Source organism: Lagopus leucura, unplaced genomic scaffold, assembly GCF_019238085.1.
Source record: "Lagopus leucura isolate 7727_CA_CO unplaced genomic scaffold, USGS_WTPT01 Super-Scaffold_760, whole genome shotgun sequence".
NCBI lineage: Eukaryota > Metazoa > Chordata > Aves > Galliformes > Phasianidae > Lagopus > Lagopus leucura.
In genome coordinates, this window is record NW_024962257.1 from 3,371,664 (window position 1) to 3,388,283 (window position 16,620).

The 16,620-nt window shown below is 42.0% G+C and overlaps 1 protein-coding gene across 4 annotated transcripts in view; it reads right to left on the reverse strand.

Annotated features, from left to right (window-relative positions):
• CARD11 (caspase recruitment domain family member 11) overlaps positions 1–16,620 on the reverse strand; it is a 53,895-nt gene that overhangs the window by 15,798 nt on the left and 21,477 nt on the right. For all 4 annotated transcript variants that reach the window (XM_042864664.1, XM_042864665.1, XM_042864666.1 and 1 more), the window contains 7 exons: positions 5,704–5,916; positions 4,965–5,102; positions 4,027–4,352; positions 2,623–2,802; positions 919–1,071; positions 699–824; positions 32–229 (listed from right to left, as the gene is read on the reverse strand). In XM_042864664.1, the coding sequence (XP_042720598.1) occupies positions 32–229; positions 699–824; positions 919–1,071; positions 2,623–2,802; positions 4,027–4,352; positions 4,965–5,102; positions 5,704–5,916 (1,334 nt within the window). The remainder of the gene's footprint in view (positions 1–31; positions 230–698; positions 825–918; positions 1,072–2,622; positions 2,803–4,026; positions 4,353–4,964; positions 5,103–5,703; positions 5,917–16,620) is intronic.

A 16,620-nucleotide genomic window follows, 5' to 3' on the forward strand; every position in this document is an offset into this window, starting at 1 on the left:
AAGAATGCAAGCGCATCTACCTCGTCCCTACCTGGTCATGACAATTATTGTCCTTAGAGAGCCGTCGGAGTTTGCACTCTAAGTTAACAATGCAGGCTTCTTTCCGAACCATTTCAATTCGGAGTTCATCATTTCTCTCCTCCAGCTCCCGAATCTGCTTCCTGTACTTATCTTTTTCAATCAGACAATGTGAATACTGTGTCTGAGCCTCATCACGTGAGCGGAACGCCTGCGGTGGACAGAAGAATCTGTTTTGCATTTGGGCCTTCTCCCAGTGGTTTTGTTTTTAATGCATTTGGAATAAGGACTTCAGAAATTGTAACCATCCACTAATTAACGTAGCAGTAAGGACCAGGGTGCATGCCACAGTAGTATCATTAAAAATAATAATGAGGGTGGTTTGTTTCCAGCTCTCTCTTGGCAGGTGGGAAAACATTCTAGAGTGCAAATTGGGTCACTTGACACTGAGACAAAACTTGTAGGAGCTGTTGCTAAGTTCTTGGTTCTGCCTGGTGGATGCTACACTGAGGGAACAGCATAATATTACCCTGTGTAAAATTACTTCCATAAATACCAGTTTCTTGTAAATGTTCATATTTTAGTGGTGTTTTGGATCCAATTACCCATAACTCCCTAGAGTGACACAGAAGAGATATAGGCTTTTGCTACAGATTTTCCCCACTTCAATGGTTAGATACCTGGTCTCGCTCCTTCTCCACCTCTTCTAGCTGTATCATCACGGTGTTCATACGGTGCTTATACATCTCACAGTCTTTTCCTAGTGTTGAACACTTCAACTCCAAATCTTCTTTCTCTTCAAGATACTGAGAATAACAGTCTGTTAGCTACCACTGCACTTAGAGGTCTTTTGGGTACCAGCCTGACATATCCCGCCTCTTTTCATCCCTTATTTCTCACCTTGTCTCTCAAGTCCTCCACATGACGAATCTCCTCTTGGAGATTAAAGATCTTGTTGACCAACTCATGGCGATCTTCCAGTGCCTCCTTACGGTCATGCTCCAGGATATCCAAAATGGCTTTGTCTGAATCAGGTAAACTCCGCTTGTCAGCCTGAGGAAACATGTTTTTAATAGACAGGCCAGGGAAAGAGAAAAGAATTTTGCAGGAAAAATAAAAACAAAGACAGTAACAAACAAGAGGAATAGAAAATGAACATGGTATTGCAATGGGAAAGCAGCAGAAGGAATGGACATTTGTTCATATTTTAAGATATTGTCAAAGAAGATGAATAAAGGCTGTCGTGCTGTCAGAACAGTCTGATGAAGGAACAGTTTTACTGTTTTATTGTGCTGGCTATAATTTGATCCATTTTGGATGCATTCACAATTCTTCACTCCAAGCCCTGCATTCAAAGTTCTCCTCTATTAATCAGCTCTCACTGAACACAAAATTCATCCTTTGCCAAAGAGCAGGGCCTAAGAAAACATTCCGAGGCATTTTTAAAGCATGTATAGGCTTTGGAGGGCTATGCTTAGAGAATATTAAATGTGCCTGAAAGTAGCTTGTACCCCTGCTTCATTTTCTGTGCTCTCTAGCAATACTTTTTTCCTCTCAGTTTTAAAATTATCAGGCTTACCAAAGCAGGTTTCAATAAATAAATTGCCATCCACAATTAACCATAAATGGAAAACAAAAAAGGCACAAAATGCAAGCAAGTATCGTGCATATTTGTTTTAAAAATACCTAGACTAAGTTGGATATTTCAGTGACATTTTGGCTACCTAATTAAGTAAATATTTCTAAAACTGCCTTTTGTTTATTTATACTTTCTCCCAGGAGATTTTCAACCTTGTTTTAAGATATTTCTCGATCATTTCTTTGTTTCCTTATGTGCTGTAAAACCATGTCAATCAATATGAGACAGCCTACATGGACCAGAACTCTGAGAATCTTCTGCACTACACACTTTTTCAACCTTTGAATCAGATTTATATTAGAAGTATGAATTGTTGGACACTGCTAAAAGCCATGTTCCAAAATTATTCTATTGATATATTTTTTAAGTGTCATTTTAAAAGGCTTTGAGCCTTGCCCAGCAAAGTGCTGAGCGCTCACACACATCTCAGCATTTGACTATGCTCTTTACAGAGCAACACAGTGCTAAATTAGCTGCATATCATACTTTTTCCCCATCTGCCCAAAACAGGGTTAGTTAAGGTACTTGTGCACAGCAGTGTTCTGTGGGGCATTCTGGTAACTAGTGACAAACCATGATTAGAGACCTTTACTATCCCATGCTTCATCAGAATCTTTTGGCACAATAGCACAGAAAAAGTTACAGAGTCTCTAATATCTAGGCTGGTTGTTTAACACAGCTTTGTAGTGACAGATTGGTACAAAGAACAGCAGCAGGGTTAAGGAAGGAGTTGAATGCTCATTAGTTATACCGCTGTGCTCTGCACCGAGAAAGAGCTCATTTCTCAACAGCTTGACTTATTAGATGACAACATTTTTGGTAGAAGTCCTCCTGGGGTACGTGAGATAGTGTGGGAGGTGAGAGAGGGGATGGCTGGAGGCAAGGAGTGGTCAAAGCTTTCAGAACCCATCACCTGGGTAAGCAGGAGGGGCGAGCTGAAGTGGCAGAGCTTTTCACAGTGGTACCTGAATGATGGACTGTAACTCCTGGATTTTAGTTTTCATCATCTCGTTTTCTCGCTCCAGCTCCAGCATCTGTTCCTTTTTAGGTCGGTTTTCAATATCATTTTTCAGTTTCAGTGACTGGTTCCTCTCCAGCTTGCATTCCTCTTCCACCTTGTTCAGGCGGTGCTTCAGCTGGTCAATCTGCAGCGGCCAGGGAGCAGTGAGGAGGAGAGACAGAGAAGGCAAGAAATCATTTCAAGCTCAGGTATTGACTGTTTTGAAAACATTCTCACCTTCGGGTGAAAACATACTGTCATAGGTGGAAAAAATAGCTTAAACTGTGAATGCTAACAAGCAGATAATTGGGTAGATATGCATGTGTGATAAATGCCCTGATCTGAACTTCTGAACTCTCAAGCAGAAGTTTACTATTTGCTGTTTACTATTTGCCGGCTGTAAATTTTGATAACATCTAAACTAGAGTAAGAGCATCATATTCTCAATTCTCCAATAAATAAAGAGATACAAGACAGATATACTGCTCACGAGGCTGACCACACATTGTGCTTCTGCACACAGGCTATTTGGATTGGGAAAACCAGAGACTTGCGGCACTGGAATGAAAAGAGAGGTCCCCAGGAAGTGGCTTCAGAATGAAGGGAGCCTAGAAAGAAAGGGGTGATGATCCTGACTGGGGAAAAGGTCTGAAAGTGGTGGAGTAAACTGGAAGTCAGAGTGATGTACAGATATGAATGCTGGGGGATAGTCAGGGACATTGGCCAGTCACACTGACTGGTGACAGTGAGCAGGACAAAGCAACACAAACTGCTGACCAACCCTCCTGCACCATCTCCCTGCAGGGAAGGGATGTTTGGGGCTCAGAAAAGGCGGCACTGAGGTGAGGGAGCAATAAATGACTGTGAAAAATCAAAGTGCTGTAAAACGTCTAATCTCACCGGTTCTAAAATAAACCTCAGCATCCAGATCCACTGTGGGTAGCTGTTTACTCTGCCTCACCTGTGACATACCCATAAGCATAAATTTCATGGCACTTGAAGTAATTCTTTCTGTCTTATAAGTGGTCCCAAGATACTCCAGTACTTGTTATGAGGCTTTTTTGAGGAAAACACCGTAATATAAGCCTGAATAACTGTCATGTTGCATATTGTTGAGCCTGAAAAGCTGAAATTATGATTTTAGCAAACAATGTATGTTATGTCCTGCTTATTTCATACAAGTGTGTAAATTATCTGCCACTGATACACAACACTGCAGTAAGAATTTCAGTACCTTGATGCCTTTAATCATCTGAGTGAGCAAAGCAGATGAGCTCTACACCTCTCCGCTGTCAGCGGAAAACTCACTTTGCCACTGGCATCCTCCATTGCTACTCCTGATTAGAGAAACCCAGAGCATCTCTCTCACCTCGAGCTGCAGGTCTCGGCTCCTCATCACAGCCATGCTCTTCTCGTCACTCAGTTGGGCATATCTCATGGCCAGATTGTAGTTCTCATCCTTCACCTTGACCAGTTCATCGTTGTAGTTGTTCCTTTCCTCCTTCATTTTGTTGTATCTCTCCTGGAAGGTCATCAGCTCTATCTTGTTCAGTTTTAGTTGCTTTCGCTCATCCTCCAGCTGGCGAGACTTAGCCAAGAGGTCGCAGCGCTGCATGTCTTTTGTCTTTACTTGCTGCTGAAGCTTAATGATCTCATTCATCAGGAAATGGGTAAGGCCTTCATGTCCCTCCTCCACTGAAAATGTTTGAACAGCTTATCAACTTCTCATAAAGTAACCTAACGCTAAGCAGGATCGGCAGAACTCACTATGAAACAAGTGTCCCAAATTATGTATGTGTGGAATATGTATAAACACATACACATTTATACATCTAACTGGCAACAGGACAAGTATTACGCAGCACACTATTACCAGAATCACAGTATACAAACATACAGCTCGTTTAGATACTACAGGAAGCACTAACATTTGTTTTATTGTGTCAGCTGAGCTGACAGGCCTGTGGAAATAGCACAAATTTTATAAAATGGACGTGTACATATACAATTAATCTGAATGCTTCAGGTGTACTGTGCATGTGTCAGCTATCAATGTAAATTACATCTGCTGTGTCCTCTTGTAGTGGCTTTCACTCCATCCAAAGCTCTTCAGCCCCATTCAGACAATTGGGACATTCCCTTTCTTTATACTTCCCTCATTGCTCCCTCCTTGTGAACTGAAAGGGATTGAAAAACTTCAAGATGCTACTAACAGACCAGCTTTCGTTTGCAGTTCTTGCCTGAAATACAAACCCAGTCTTCAAGATAGTACTTATTTCACCAGGCTTGAGGACTGATCCTACTCACCAACAATAGTGGAAAACCTCCGTGTGGGCTCCTTCCCTGTCACCAGTTTGTAGAGTTCAGGATAGTAAAACTCCAAGCTCTCCAAGAAAACCACATAGCCCCTCTGGCCCTTGGTGTGAAGAATGTCCAGCAGCCGCCCTAAGTACAACCCAGAGAGAACTGAGAGGTGACATAACAGCACTGTGAGAAGCATAAATATAGTATCCCTGAAGTCAGGCTAGTCTTGGGCTTGTCTCTGCCACAGCAACGTGCTGTGCAAAATATGGCTGGCTGGGTTCAGCTGAACTCATGAAGTAATGCCACGTATTCCTTATCTCTGTGCAGATTATTACTCTAAAGGTGTGCAGGAAAATCGTCCTCGGGAGCAGAAATTCCAAAAGAAGCCTCCCCCAGGAGCACTGACATGCTGGGATGGCAGACCCTGCACTGACAAACCATGAAGCACCACATGGCAGCGGGGAACTTGCTCTTGGAATGGCTGCTGCTTATGCAAACTGAAATGTCTGCCAAGGTTGTGATGGGAATATGAACCTCATGAGCTCCAGCCTGCACAGCAGTGGCAAGAGTCATTGTTATCAAAATACCAGCAGCAGATTCCACCCTTTTCATTAAATCTCCTATAAACGGGATAGAGGGTTTCCATTCTGTAATCTGTAACTCGATATGGGTTCCCTCCAGACTCCCCAAGGTAATGCAGCTGAGACAGGGATACAGATGTAGCCACTCATAAAATAATTACCTGCTCGGTTAATTTTGGAGGGCAGCATAAGAGAGTTAAGCACCTCATCTTCATCTTGCTCATCGATTACTTTGCACTGCCGCAGGTACGGGGTCAGCTTGGCTGGATTGATGTACCGGCTCAGCATGTGCCGGTTGCACTCCACATTCTCCCACAAAGCTTCCTCCTCATCTTTCAGTGTCTCCAGGCAGTCATCCATCTCTGGCTCTCCTCCTTAAGAAGGGAAACAATTGGCATATGAGCATCAAACGGGGCAGTTTATATCCTGTTACTTTTTTTTTCTTTGGCGCTTCCATGTTACATTGGATGAGTTTAAAATCACTTCTGACGCTGAGTTTGCCCTATATTGAAACTGCTTGAACTGAAGTGCAGCCTTTTCACAACTCATCTGGAAAGTGACAGTTCAAAGAAGTGCTATCTTGAGCCTATGAACTATTGCATATTGCTTGCGAGTGATGAATCTGTAGCTCTGCTAAGCCCATGAAGGTCTCTTTAAGTCAGAGTCCCTCTTCGTAATAGAAACAATGGTAAAGGACACGGTGCAATGCAAGGAAGAATATGAACGCACAGAATCCAGAGCAGAGACAAACAGTTGCTGCAGGCACCTAATTTTGCCATTCTTACCTCCTCTGTTCCTCTCAGCTGCACAGATTGGAATTGCAATTTTCCCGCATAAGCCAACTCATGTAAATGAACCTCAGGAAGAGTTAACACCCAAGTGAGTAGTTCCGTATGTCTGTCCTTTGTAGCTGTGTATGGACTGACTGACCTGGGGCTGAATGCAGGCACCTGTGAGCTCAGGCCTGGCCCTCTGTGCACAGTGTCACTCGAGTCAGAAAACATTCTTGACTCATAAAAAGTTATCACATCGCCTTTCAGTGCTTGCTCAGCAATTTCCTGCCAGCTCCTAATTTGTAACCACCTCATTAGAGAAGGTTACAAGGCAGGCAATGAGGTGAAAAACCCTGTACTAAAGTTAAGTCAATAGCAGAGAAGCTGTAAAAATCTTTCCCTCTTACATTTGTGATAAATGTCAAGCTCTGGAACCAAGTCCTAGTTTTGCATTCTTGCTTTTCCAAGCTCTTGCAATACGAGTGGCATGCAACAGTTCACCTTCTATTCCAAGAGTTCTGTTAGCCCATCAGAGGCCACCTTACAAACAACATGCTGCTCCCGGGCCATAAGAGATGGAGCTGTGCTTTATGAGGCTTTGCTGGTAATCAGTAACTAAAGAGCTCAAAAGCAATGCCTTGTTTTTCTAGGACCAGAAGGGCTATCTCCAATGTATTATAATTTCCTTAGCTTCTGACTGTAGAAACTGCAGAGCGTGCTGCATTACGCTGGGCAGATCCAGCTATTATAGCCAAAGGCTATTAATTCCTTATTCTGGAAAGTATAAATGCAAGTGCTAATCTGCAGGATAATGTGTCTGTCAGTGTTCTATCACAATCAGATGCAGAGCTGTTCTACAAAGAGCCCCTTCCTTGTGTAGTGCTTTCAAAGGCTGTACCATAGTGTCCAAACTTCCAGGCTGGCCTCCAGAATCTCCAAAAAAATTGGAATGGCTTCCTCATGGATAGGTAACAGAACTGCCCATTTTGTTCTCTCCCATACTCCAGAATTCTTTTCTTAATCATTTCATATCCCAGGAAGCACTTCCTCAGCGTTTGCTGTAACTGTACACAAACAGCAGCTCTGTGGCTGCCATCAGCGGGGCCAAAAGAGACAGCTGCCCCCAGAGGAGGGAAGAGCTGTGCTGCAAGGTGCAATCTGGAATCACAAACGTAACACACACTGCACAACTGGAAAAGCTGAACGTCTGGGAGAAGGCAGCAAGGTCCTGCAGTATTTTAGTCATCTCAAAGTCACAGCTATCTCAGCTAAACAGCGGTATCTTGCAGGCCCTTTGTTTGGGGAGGTGTTCCAATAAGCTCCCAGGTGCATCTCAGCAGCACTTGCCTGACTTTTGTAAATTGCAAAATATCCAACAGCCTGCTGCACTGAACCAGAACTTATTGCACTCTGTGTCAGCAGTTCCCTTAGGACATTAGTAAGGGATTTAAACGATTCAAAGAAAAGTTCACTCATCAGCATAATTCTCAATGTGAATACATTTCTTACATGGTATGAAAAATATATTTAACAAGTAACCCTTCATGGATGGGCATAAGAGATCTGTTATTTTTCTGCTGTGGTTCCATGCCCAGACTGAGTACAAACCTCAGGTAACCCATCTGCCTTTTGCAGCTTTTCCAAAGACAACAGAAACCAATGGGTGATATTAAAACAGCACCCTTCAAACGAACCACAGTAAATAATATAATATTTATATACAAAAATATAACACTGAATAAGAAATAAAATACTTGTGGATGGGTCAAAGTTTTGTTCTGTTGGTACAAAACCAGGCGTGACAAATGAAACTCAGTGGGACACCACTAAAGGATTGCACAGGGGGATTCCATTTTTAAAGGAGATTTTCAGCAGTGCATCTGCTCTGCAGGTTTTTGAAGGACCTTGCTCCGTGGTTCCTGGCTGTGATGATCCTGCACAAAAGTTGTTCTCACTTATAAGATAAAAAGGCAGACTTAAAATGCTTTCAGCTGTGTAATCAGCTATTTCTTCTGCTCACTGTTATCCTTACCTCATTTCTGACTCCGGCACCTCTTGAGCTGTAACCTAACACATTCACAAGTTGTGATAAGTCAGAAAGACTGCATTGTCCATTACAAATCACAGGTGTGAAGTCACAGACTCAGGCTGACTTCAGCAGGCATTAGCCAAAAGGAAATAAGAATTGCCACAGCAGTTAAAAAAATTGCTCTCCTGCTGCTCCTTTCAGTAGTTAGTACACAGTGTAGCTTTTAACTGCAGGAGATCTTCATCCAGTAATAATCTCAGCCAGTCTCATCCATTTCAAAGGCATCTATAGATGCAGACAAATAAAGAGAATCCCTTTTTACACTGAATGAAACATTCTGTTCTCCTCATCTCCTTCGCTCTCTCAGGGACTATCCTTCTCATGGCTGTTATGCACAGATGAATCTTCCTCCATGTTTGCTATTTTTTCTTCTGTTTTCCAACCAAACAGATCACCTTGCCACTAAAGCAGTTCTCTGTTCTCACTCTAGCTCCACACGCTCATATGTCAGTGACACTCTTCACCAATCAAGGGAATAAAGCCTCCAGGCTTCAGAACCAGGGCTTCTGTAAAGTTCTCTCCATCAAAGCTGATACAAGGCTTCATTTCTGTGATTAATTTCAGTTGGTGCAGAAATTAACCCTTCAGTTGCTTCATTATTTGCATCCCTTGCTGTGAATTCCTGGCAGCTTGTTGGTATTGGAGCCGACTGCAAATGGAAGCTTCATCTGGCACTGCTGGGTTCTTGATACACTCTTCACAAAATGCAAAAAAGTGGGTTCTGCCCTATACTGGGAAGTAGGAGGAAGTTTGCTTTGGAAGGGGTGAACTGTTAAATGCTTTGGACTTGTGCATTTGTCACAGATGTTGACAGAATGGCAGTATTTGAAGAGAAAATAACACAAATTGTGCAAATTGTATGTCAGCATGAACATAAATTTGTTCATCTTAAATGTTAAATGTGTATACAGAACAGGAAAGGATTATGTGTAAATTAGCACACTTTAAAGCAAACTGTAAAGATGGAAAGTAGTCTTTTGAAGCTATGTGTATTACCCTCAACATTTTGAGGGTATTTGCATTACATCCTTTATGTATGCGTATCTCCAGACTTCATGGGGTATGCCCTTTCTCCCTTAAGATTGTCCAGCATCTCAGATGACAACATAAAACAGGGAGGTTTTTTCAACAGCTGCTTGTACAGATAGATGTAGATTTGCAATATCAGAGAACCACAAAACCACAAAGGGATTGAGAGCTATTTTTAATTTTAGAGGAAAGCCACAGTTTTAAGTGTGATAAGGAACTTACATCCCTTTGCTTAAGGAGACAGGAGAGCTCTGTTTGCACTACTGCCTCTCTGAAATGCTCAATACCAGCTGTTTCCAATTATATTGGCTGCAGTGCTGTATGTTCTGCAGTACTGAAAACCACTTTCCAAAGGCTTAAACATTGATTAAGATGACAATTTGCTTGCCTACAATTACAAGGTGTTCACCATAGAGTTGCCTAAACCTGAACCCAAAATTGAGAGGAGACAAATTCTTAACCCGTCTTTGATGCGAAAGAAAATAAAGTGCAGGTTCTCAGCGTGCCCACCTGGTAGAACTCATTCATCAGAGACTGCAGAGCACCTGGAACCACTGAGATGGAAAGGTCCAGAAGAGACATTTATTATTAACCTGGTTTTATTACTTCAGGTTTCGTTGGCCCAAGAACACTTTCTGAAGGCGGCAGCGCTGTTGAACAGGCTGTATTTCTCTTTCAGGTCACAGTCATAGAAAGAACTACTTTGTATATATCAGAGCTTCTTCTTTGTATAAAAGATTCATCCAGCCACAGCTCCAATAAAATATAAAAAAAAATATTGAATAAGTCTATCAAAGTAGAAGAACACTGAAGTAGGAAAAGAGCAGGAAACTTCAAACTCAAAGTAGGAATACTTTAGCACAAATATTTTCTGCCCACTCCCACTGAGTCGATCTTTCTGCTACATGCAACATACAAATCCACTCAGAGTCATGCAGAGCTGCAGTGAGGTAAACCTGGATCTCTCCAGTGAAGCCAGATGACAGCTACAGTCATAAATACTACTCACATTTTCTAAATAGCAGAGAGAACCAAGACAACCTCCTAACTTTGTCAAAGGGCTCTGAAGGCACATTCATCTTGCTTTGACAAACATGAGAGGGAAAGAAAATTCCCCTGATTTTCATAATTATTATCTCAAAAACAACGAAGCGAGAGGAAAAGAAATGAAGAAATCTGTCATGTTACACTTTCAGTATCTCTCCTCTGTGAAAAAGAATGAAGGCAATAGAATAAATCAGAGACTTGTCTCTAATCGCTATTCCTCCCCTTGCAGAAGAGGCCAGAAGAATTAATACTGCACGAACTCTCTTTAATTACTCTTCCTTTCCCTTTAGTTACTCTACTAAGAACAGATCCATTTAACACTATCTCAGCAAAAAAGAAATGTGCACAGATAAAGCAAGGATCAATTGTAGGCGTTGTTAATGCAGTACACCCAATGGTTTGCTTATTATCCTCTAAACCAGAAAACATTGTATGCAACAAAGACAAACTAGTTTCTCAGAATTGAAGGATAATATTGCTTAATACCTTAATAATATTGCTTTGAATTCCATGCTTACTGCATGTAGCTTTTGTCTGCTTTTGCAACTGCATACAAAACACTATAATGTACCCATCAGTTTTTCTGGAGGAAAAAACTGCATGTTAAGAATGCTGCTCTGCACAACAAAATATTGTTATGAAAGATCTTAATCAGTCTAAAAATACTTATTAGGATCCTGTAGTGATCTGTGATTCATAAAAGGCAGAGATCTGTGCTTCACAGCTTTGCTCTCCATCTGGTGAAAATATCGAAAGTCGACATCCTTTTCAGGTCTGCCAGTTTAGAACTTGGGAGCTCTTACCATGTTATCACACAGGAAGGAAATGACTAATTTTGTCTCAATAGCAAACTGAAAGCAGATTGCGTTACTCTGAACATGCGAGATCCAATCAGATTGGTTGTAAAGCACATATTACCCATAATAAACAAAGAAAATGGAAAAAATTCTCCTACACAAATAACTTAAAGAAATGTAGCAACAATGTTTTGACGACTCCATTTTTCTGTCTGTCAGTTTTCTACACACAGGGAAGATGTTCCTAGCTTCCTCAGCACGGTGCCCACTAAGCACCACTGACAGAAGGGTGAACTTCTGAGTGGAGCCAGAGGTTGGAGTCATCTCACCAGCCAGCATTAGGACCCAGGTTAATTTAGAAATCGAGTTCCTCTCTGGTGAGTGGTGGAGAAATGGATCTGTTCAGAACTACATCCCACCATTTTAAACTTCTACTTCAGAATCCCATGTAAAGTTTGATTCCCAAACAGTTGTTGGTTGGGGTACCTCTATGGTCACCCAAAAGATTTGTCCCTTCAGATGCCAATGCCTACTATCTGGCTATTCTTTTCTTCTCTATTATTTGTGAATCTGACATCCAGTTTTCAGAAACTGTTAACACCAGAGTTATTAAGTGATTATGTTAGTGACAGTAAATGAGAAATGAGACAGGCAAGCAATGAGAAATGGCACAAAGATATTTGAGGAAAAAGACAAGATTTAGTGTTGAAAGAATTGTGAGAAAAAGGGAAATGGAAATACAGAAAGGGAGAAGGATAAAGAAAAAGAAAGTCAAAGAAAGGGGAAATCAACAGAATGAAAGTGAAGAACAGAAGTGAGACACAAATGAGAATGGGAAAAGCCTTAGAAAAGGCAAAGAGAAGGAAATGTGGGGTGTAAAGCAAAGAGGGCCCTGTCACCGATCCTGAGACATCAGAAATTAGTGCTAGTTCTGGGCATGCAAATCAGGAAAACAGCACAACAATTTGCATAAATAATTTACCACAAGGATTTAGTGCACCTATTTAAAAGGATTTGCAAAGTAGCAGCGGCGAGCTGAAAGCCCAACATTTAATAAAAGCTTTAATCTACATATTCTCCATTCCGTTACGCATGACGATGAGGACAGTAGAAATCACTGGGCTAACGCAGTACAAATGTTTGTATGTCTGGCCTTTCTTTCTTGAGAGCAACATTAACTACTGACAGGAATGTTTCCTTTCAGCTAATGTGTGCTAAAAGCAAAGATCTAAAAAAGAAGCTGTCATCCTCAGGCTGTGAAGGGCTCGTGAGGACGCTGGCCCAAGAAATGCTTCAGAATTTATTACGGGGTCTCAGGTTAATTCTTTTTCTTAGAGATTAACTCATCCTGTTTTTACAACTGCTAATGAGATTTTCAGTAGTTGAGGAGGAGGCACAACTGCAGGCAAGCAGGTAGGAGGGTGTGATTAGGAACCTTCCTGCCATCGGATCTGGAGTCTTGAATTCAAAATTCAAGTTAGCCAAACATTCAGATGGATTTGATGATTGCAGGTTAGGTCCCAGTAAATGCATGTTCACTTTACAAGAAGCAGCATGTTCCTTGGTTCAGAGAGCCAGTGCTTACAAGCAATTTGTATAGACTGAGCTACATAAGAACTCAGTAAGGTCAGTGATTCATTAGCTGATGCAAGCACATGAAACTTGCATAACCCTATGAAAACAGCCTGTTTCTCATCAGTGCTATTAACACTTCCATTAATACAACTAGTTGTACTAAACAGGCAAAGAGAAGCTTGAAAATTTGAAGAATGAACAAATACAAAGCTGTCATACGCTCTTATAAAGGTCAACCTTACAAGTCTACTCCAAACACTACAAAAATAACCCACCTGCCAACTGCTTACTGTATTATAACAGCAGCACATACTGACTAGGATGAGAACATGGATGACTTAACCATCTCAAGTGCACTATGCAGAGGTGTAGCAGCTCTACATACAGCTCTGTAAAGACTTATCCAACCTTCCTTAGCTCTTAGTTGCTTACTACCCATTCTTTGCAACTATTTGAAGACAGAACAACTGCAAAGAGCAGACTGCTCCCTCACATGTGCTATTTTGCTGCCTGAAGAAGCAAGCCAGCAGAGCACGAAGATGCAGAAGTAAACTGGGTGCCACTTGGCAAGAATAAGTATACAATAGATCGAATCAGTGAAGCTGAGGAAGGACAGAACTCTAGTGGGAATCAGAAGGAGCTCACTATTTTGAAATCAAAATTCTCCTTTTGCATGGAAATGGTTGCATGTGGTTTACGAATAGATTTTTCCCACTTATGCTTTCCGGTCACCTCTTCTCTGTGTCCCCTCCTTTCTTGCACTGCTATAGTGGGACTGTATCACACAGCACCGGAAACATACACCCACCATCCTCTCTCTCAAACTTGCTGTCTATATATAGCAGACAGAACCATGCTGGGGGCTGCCTGACTTCCCTTTTCTTCTGAATAGAGGCTGTGGGCAACTGTCAGCTCTAACAAACACCGTGGAGGGAAGTCTTAAAGGAAGCACTGTCCTGACCCAGAGCTGCATGCTCCGCTGCAGCAGGAGCTGCAGGATGCTGTGCCGACTCTCACTTCCCGCACTGCTGCTGCTGGGCTCAGCTCTGCACAGCAGAGCTGCTGCCCTGCAAGGTGTGCAGCAGAGAACAGGAAAGCAACCTGCAAAAAACAGAGATAATTCACCCTGCATCCTGCAGGAGGGCTCCTTTAGGTTCACTTCTGTAGCAATTTAAAGCTGCCTGATTCTTTCTTTAGTGGTAAAGGACTGCATTTCTGTAAGCAGTGGCTTCTTTACAACCTTGGCTTGCTGTCCTGGGGAAGAGACCACACCAAACACATGGCAATTCCGTGATATTTCCTACTGCCAACACATTGCATGGAAGGATTAAGTACCTTCTGTTGCTTTATCAATATTCTCATGATATAGAATAAAATACTGTGAACCTTTGGTGTGGAAAAGTGACCACAAAAAATTCACTTACCATAGGAAGACATTAAACTCTGTTCCCATCAGGAAACTCAACATCAGGCCAGCTCAACATGTATCTTTGGAAAAAAATCAAGTAGGAAAGTTCAAAAATATCAAACGTTTGACTGCTTGTTCACCTGAGTGTGGTCCTCCAGAAGGAGCCCACATGAGCAGGGGCTGCTTTCTATTGGGTTCTCTGCTGACTGTGGAAATAAATATTTGTGAAAACAGAAGCTGCAAACGGATGCACTCCATCTGTGAGCATCCCAGTCTTTAAGCATGGGCAGCTGCTGCAGAACAGCATTTATGAGCAGTATTACAAAAGCAAGATTTTCAGGATGACAGTCACCTGAATCCCAGTCCTTACAAGAAGAGTCACCTCAATACAAAGCGTGGTAAAGCATCATGGCACACTCAGTCAGTGGAAGCTTTTTTCCCCTCCCATTCTCCCAATTTATGCCTTGAAGGATAACAATTCCTCATATGCTATCTGCATTAACCGTACCTGGTAGCTTAAAGCATCACAAGCGAACAACTCTGAGCAGAAAAGCATTTGCTTTAAATGCGACACTGTCTGTAAGCAGCAAGGTTACACGCAGTATGAGCAGTAGTGAATGGTTCTGCTTCCTCAGGGTTGATTTCCCCTATTTCTCATTCCTACTCAAGGGCACAACATGTAATTAGGGTCAGATTTTCAAAGAGCGGAGGTGGAATTTAGGCATTAAAATAAATGGCCAGGTTTTTGCATGGCTTGCTTCCGAGTGTGGGATAGATTGGTGTTACGAGTCACAGAGCTGCTGAGTGCTAAGCCCTCCTAAAAATCAGGTCTTTCTTCCATGCCTAAATGGATGCCGAGCTCTTTCAAAAATCTTTTCTTAATTGCAGCATTCTTTCAATGCAAAGTATTTGAAAAACAAAAGGCCTTTAAATCTTTGGGAGGTGCGAATTCTTACCTATGAAACCACACTCTGTAGCACCTATAAATTTGGTAACAGCAGTGTTCAGGTAGTTCTGGTTCCCAGTGCTGTGCAAACACTCCATCTGTCCCACAGTGAGGAGAGCTGATGCTGTGACACTGCTCACTCATGCTAATTCAAACTCCTTTAAATCCATGAAATATTTTGCTAGTTAACAGATGATGGCAAATACTGCTGCTGATGGATCAACTCTTTCCTACATTTTATCTCCAGCTGCAATTGAGATTTTAAGAATTAGCTGAAGTTTTAAGCTCTGATCCCTCTGAGACAAAATAAAGGATTTTTTTCTGCATGACTAGAAATATTTATTCTAGGAGGAACAAAAATAAAATTATTTTTCCTATGCTGAAAATTAATACAGGGTAGAAACTGCATAAGCTTTTACATTGGACTCTCCTATTGTTATTTGCTCTATTTATCTCTTTTTCCCCAAAGCTGCCACGTTCAGCCTTGCAGACTCTATTCTGCTGACTCAGCTGACTGGGCCAAAACTCATAAAAATCTATTTTTAAAAGGTCCAATGGTTTTATTTTCCAATCATAAATATGAAATTTAATTAGCATCTCATTGCTAACGAAGCCAGTGTGGAAGATGAGGCTGAGGAACCAGGCACAGCGATGGAACCTCAACCGTAACCCAAAACAATTGCAGTGCAGGAGCCAGTTTAACTCCTGCTTCTCTCCACTCAGGTTACAGCTCTTTTAGGAGCTGCCTGCTCTGCTCACAGGTTTTCCTCTTTGATGATAAGGCCTTTCTGTCTTCTACAGCAGAAATTACTCTAGCATGATATAGCACAATATAAAATCAAAACCAACAACAGATAAAGCTCACTCTGGATTAGAAACAGAAGCAAGGTTGTCATAAAATAAACAGGTCAATAAGTGTTTCAAATCCTCTACAAGCAACACACTCATCATCTGAGTTCTCCAGGGCACTGCAAACATCAGGGAGATTGCAGAAATTGTTTTACAGGAAGCACATGCAGGATTTTAAATGCCCCTTTAAAACAGGAAACTTGCCTTTTTATTATTAGCTTTCCTAGGACTGTCCTGACCACCAGCACTGATGCTGCTGCCACTGGGAGACATCCTTTCAACGGAGAGCTATGCCTTTGCATCTTCTCACTGGAGTTGGTAAAGGACAAGAGCTCGCCATGTGTCTTTGCCCACACTGCCTTATGACAGTGACATTTCCCTGGGCAGAGAGTAACTTGAGGGGAAGGAAATGAGAGAAAGGAGTTCTTCTGCTCCTGCTCTGCAGGCATCCTGGTGAAGCAGCACACAAAGCAAACCGTCACGGAAGAGAGGACATGGAGAAGTGGGCGAGCACTGTGGGAGAGCTCTGAGAGGGCTGGGGAAGGGCAGGAACCACAAAACTTTC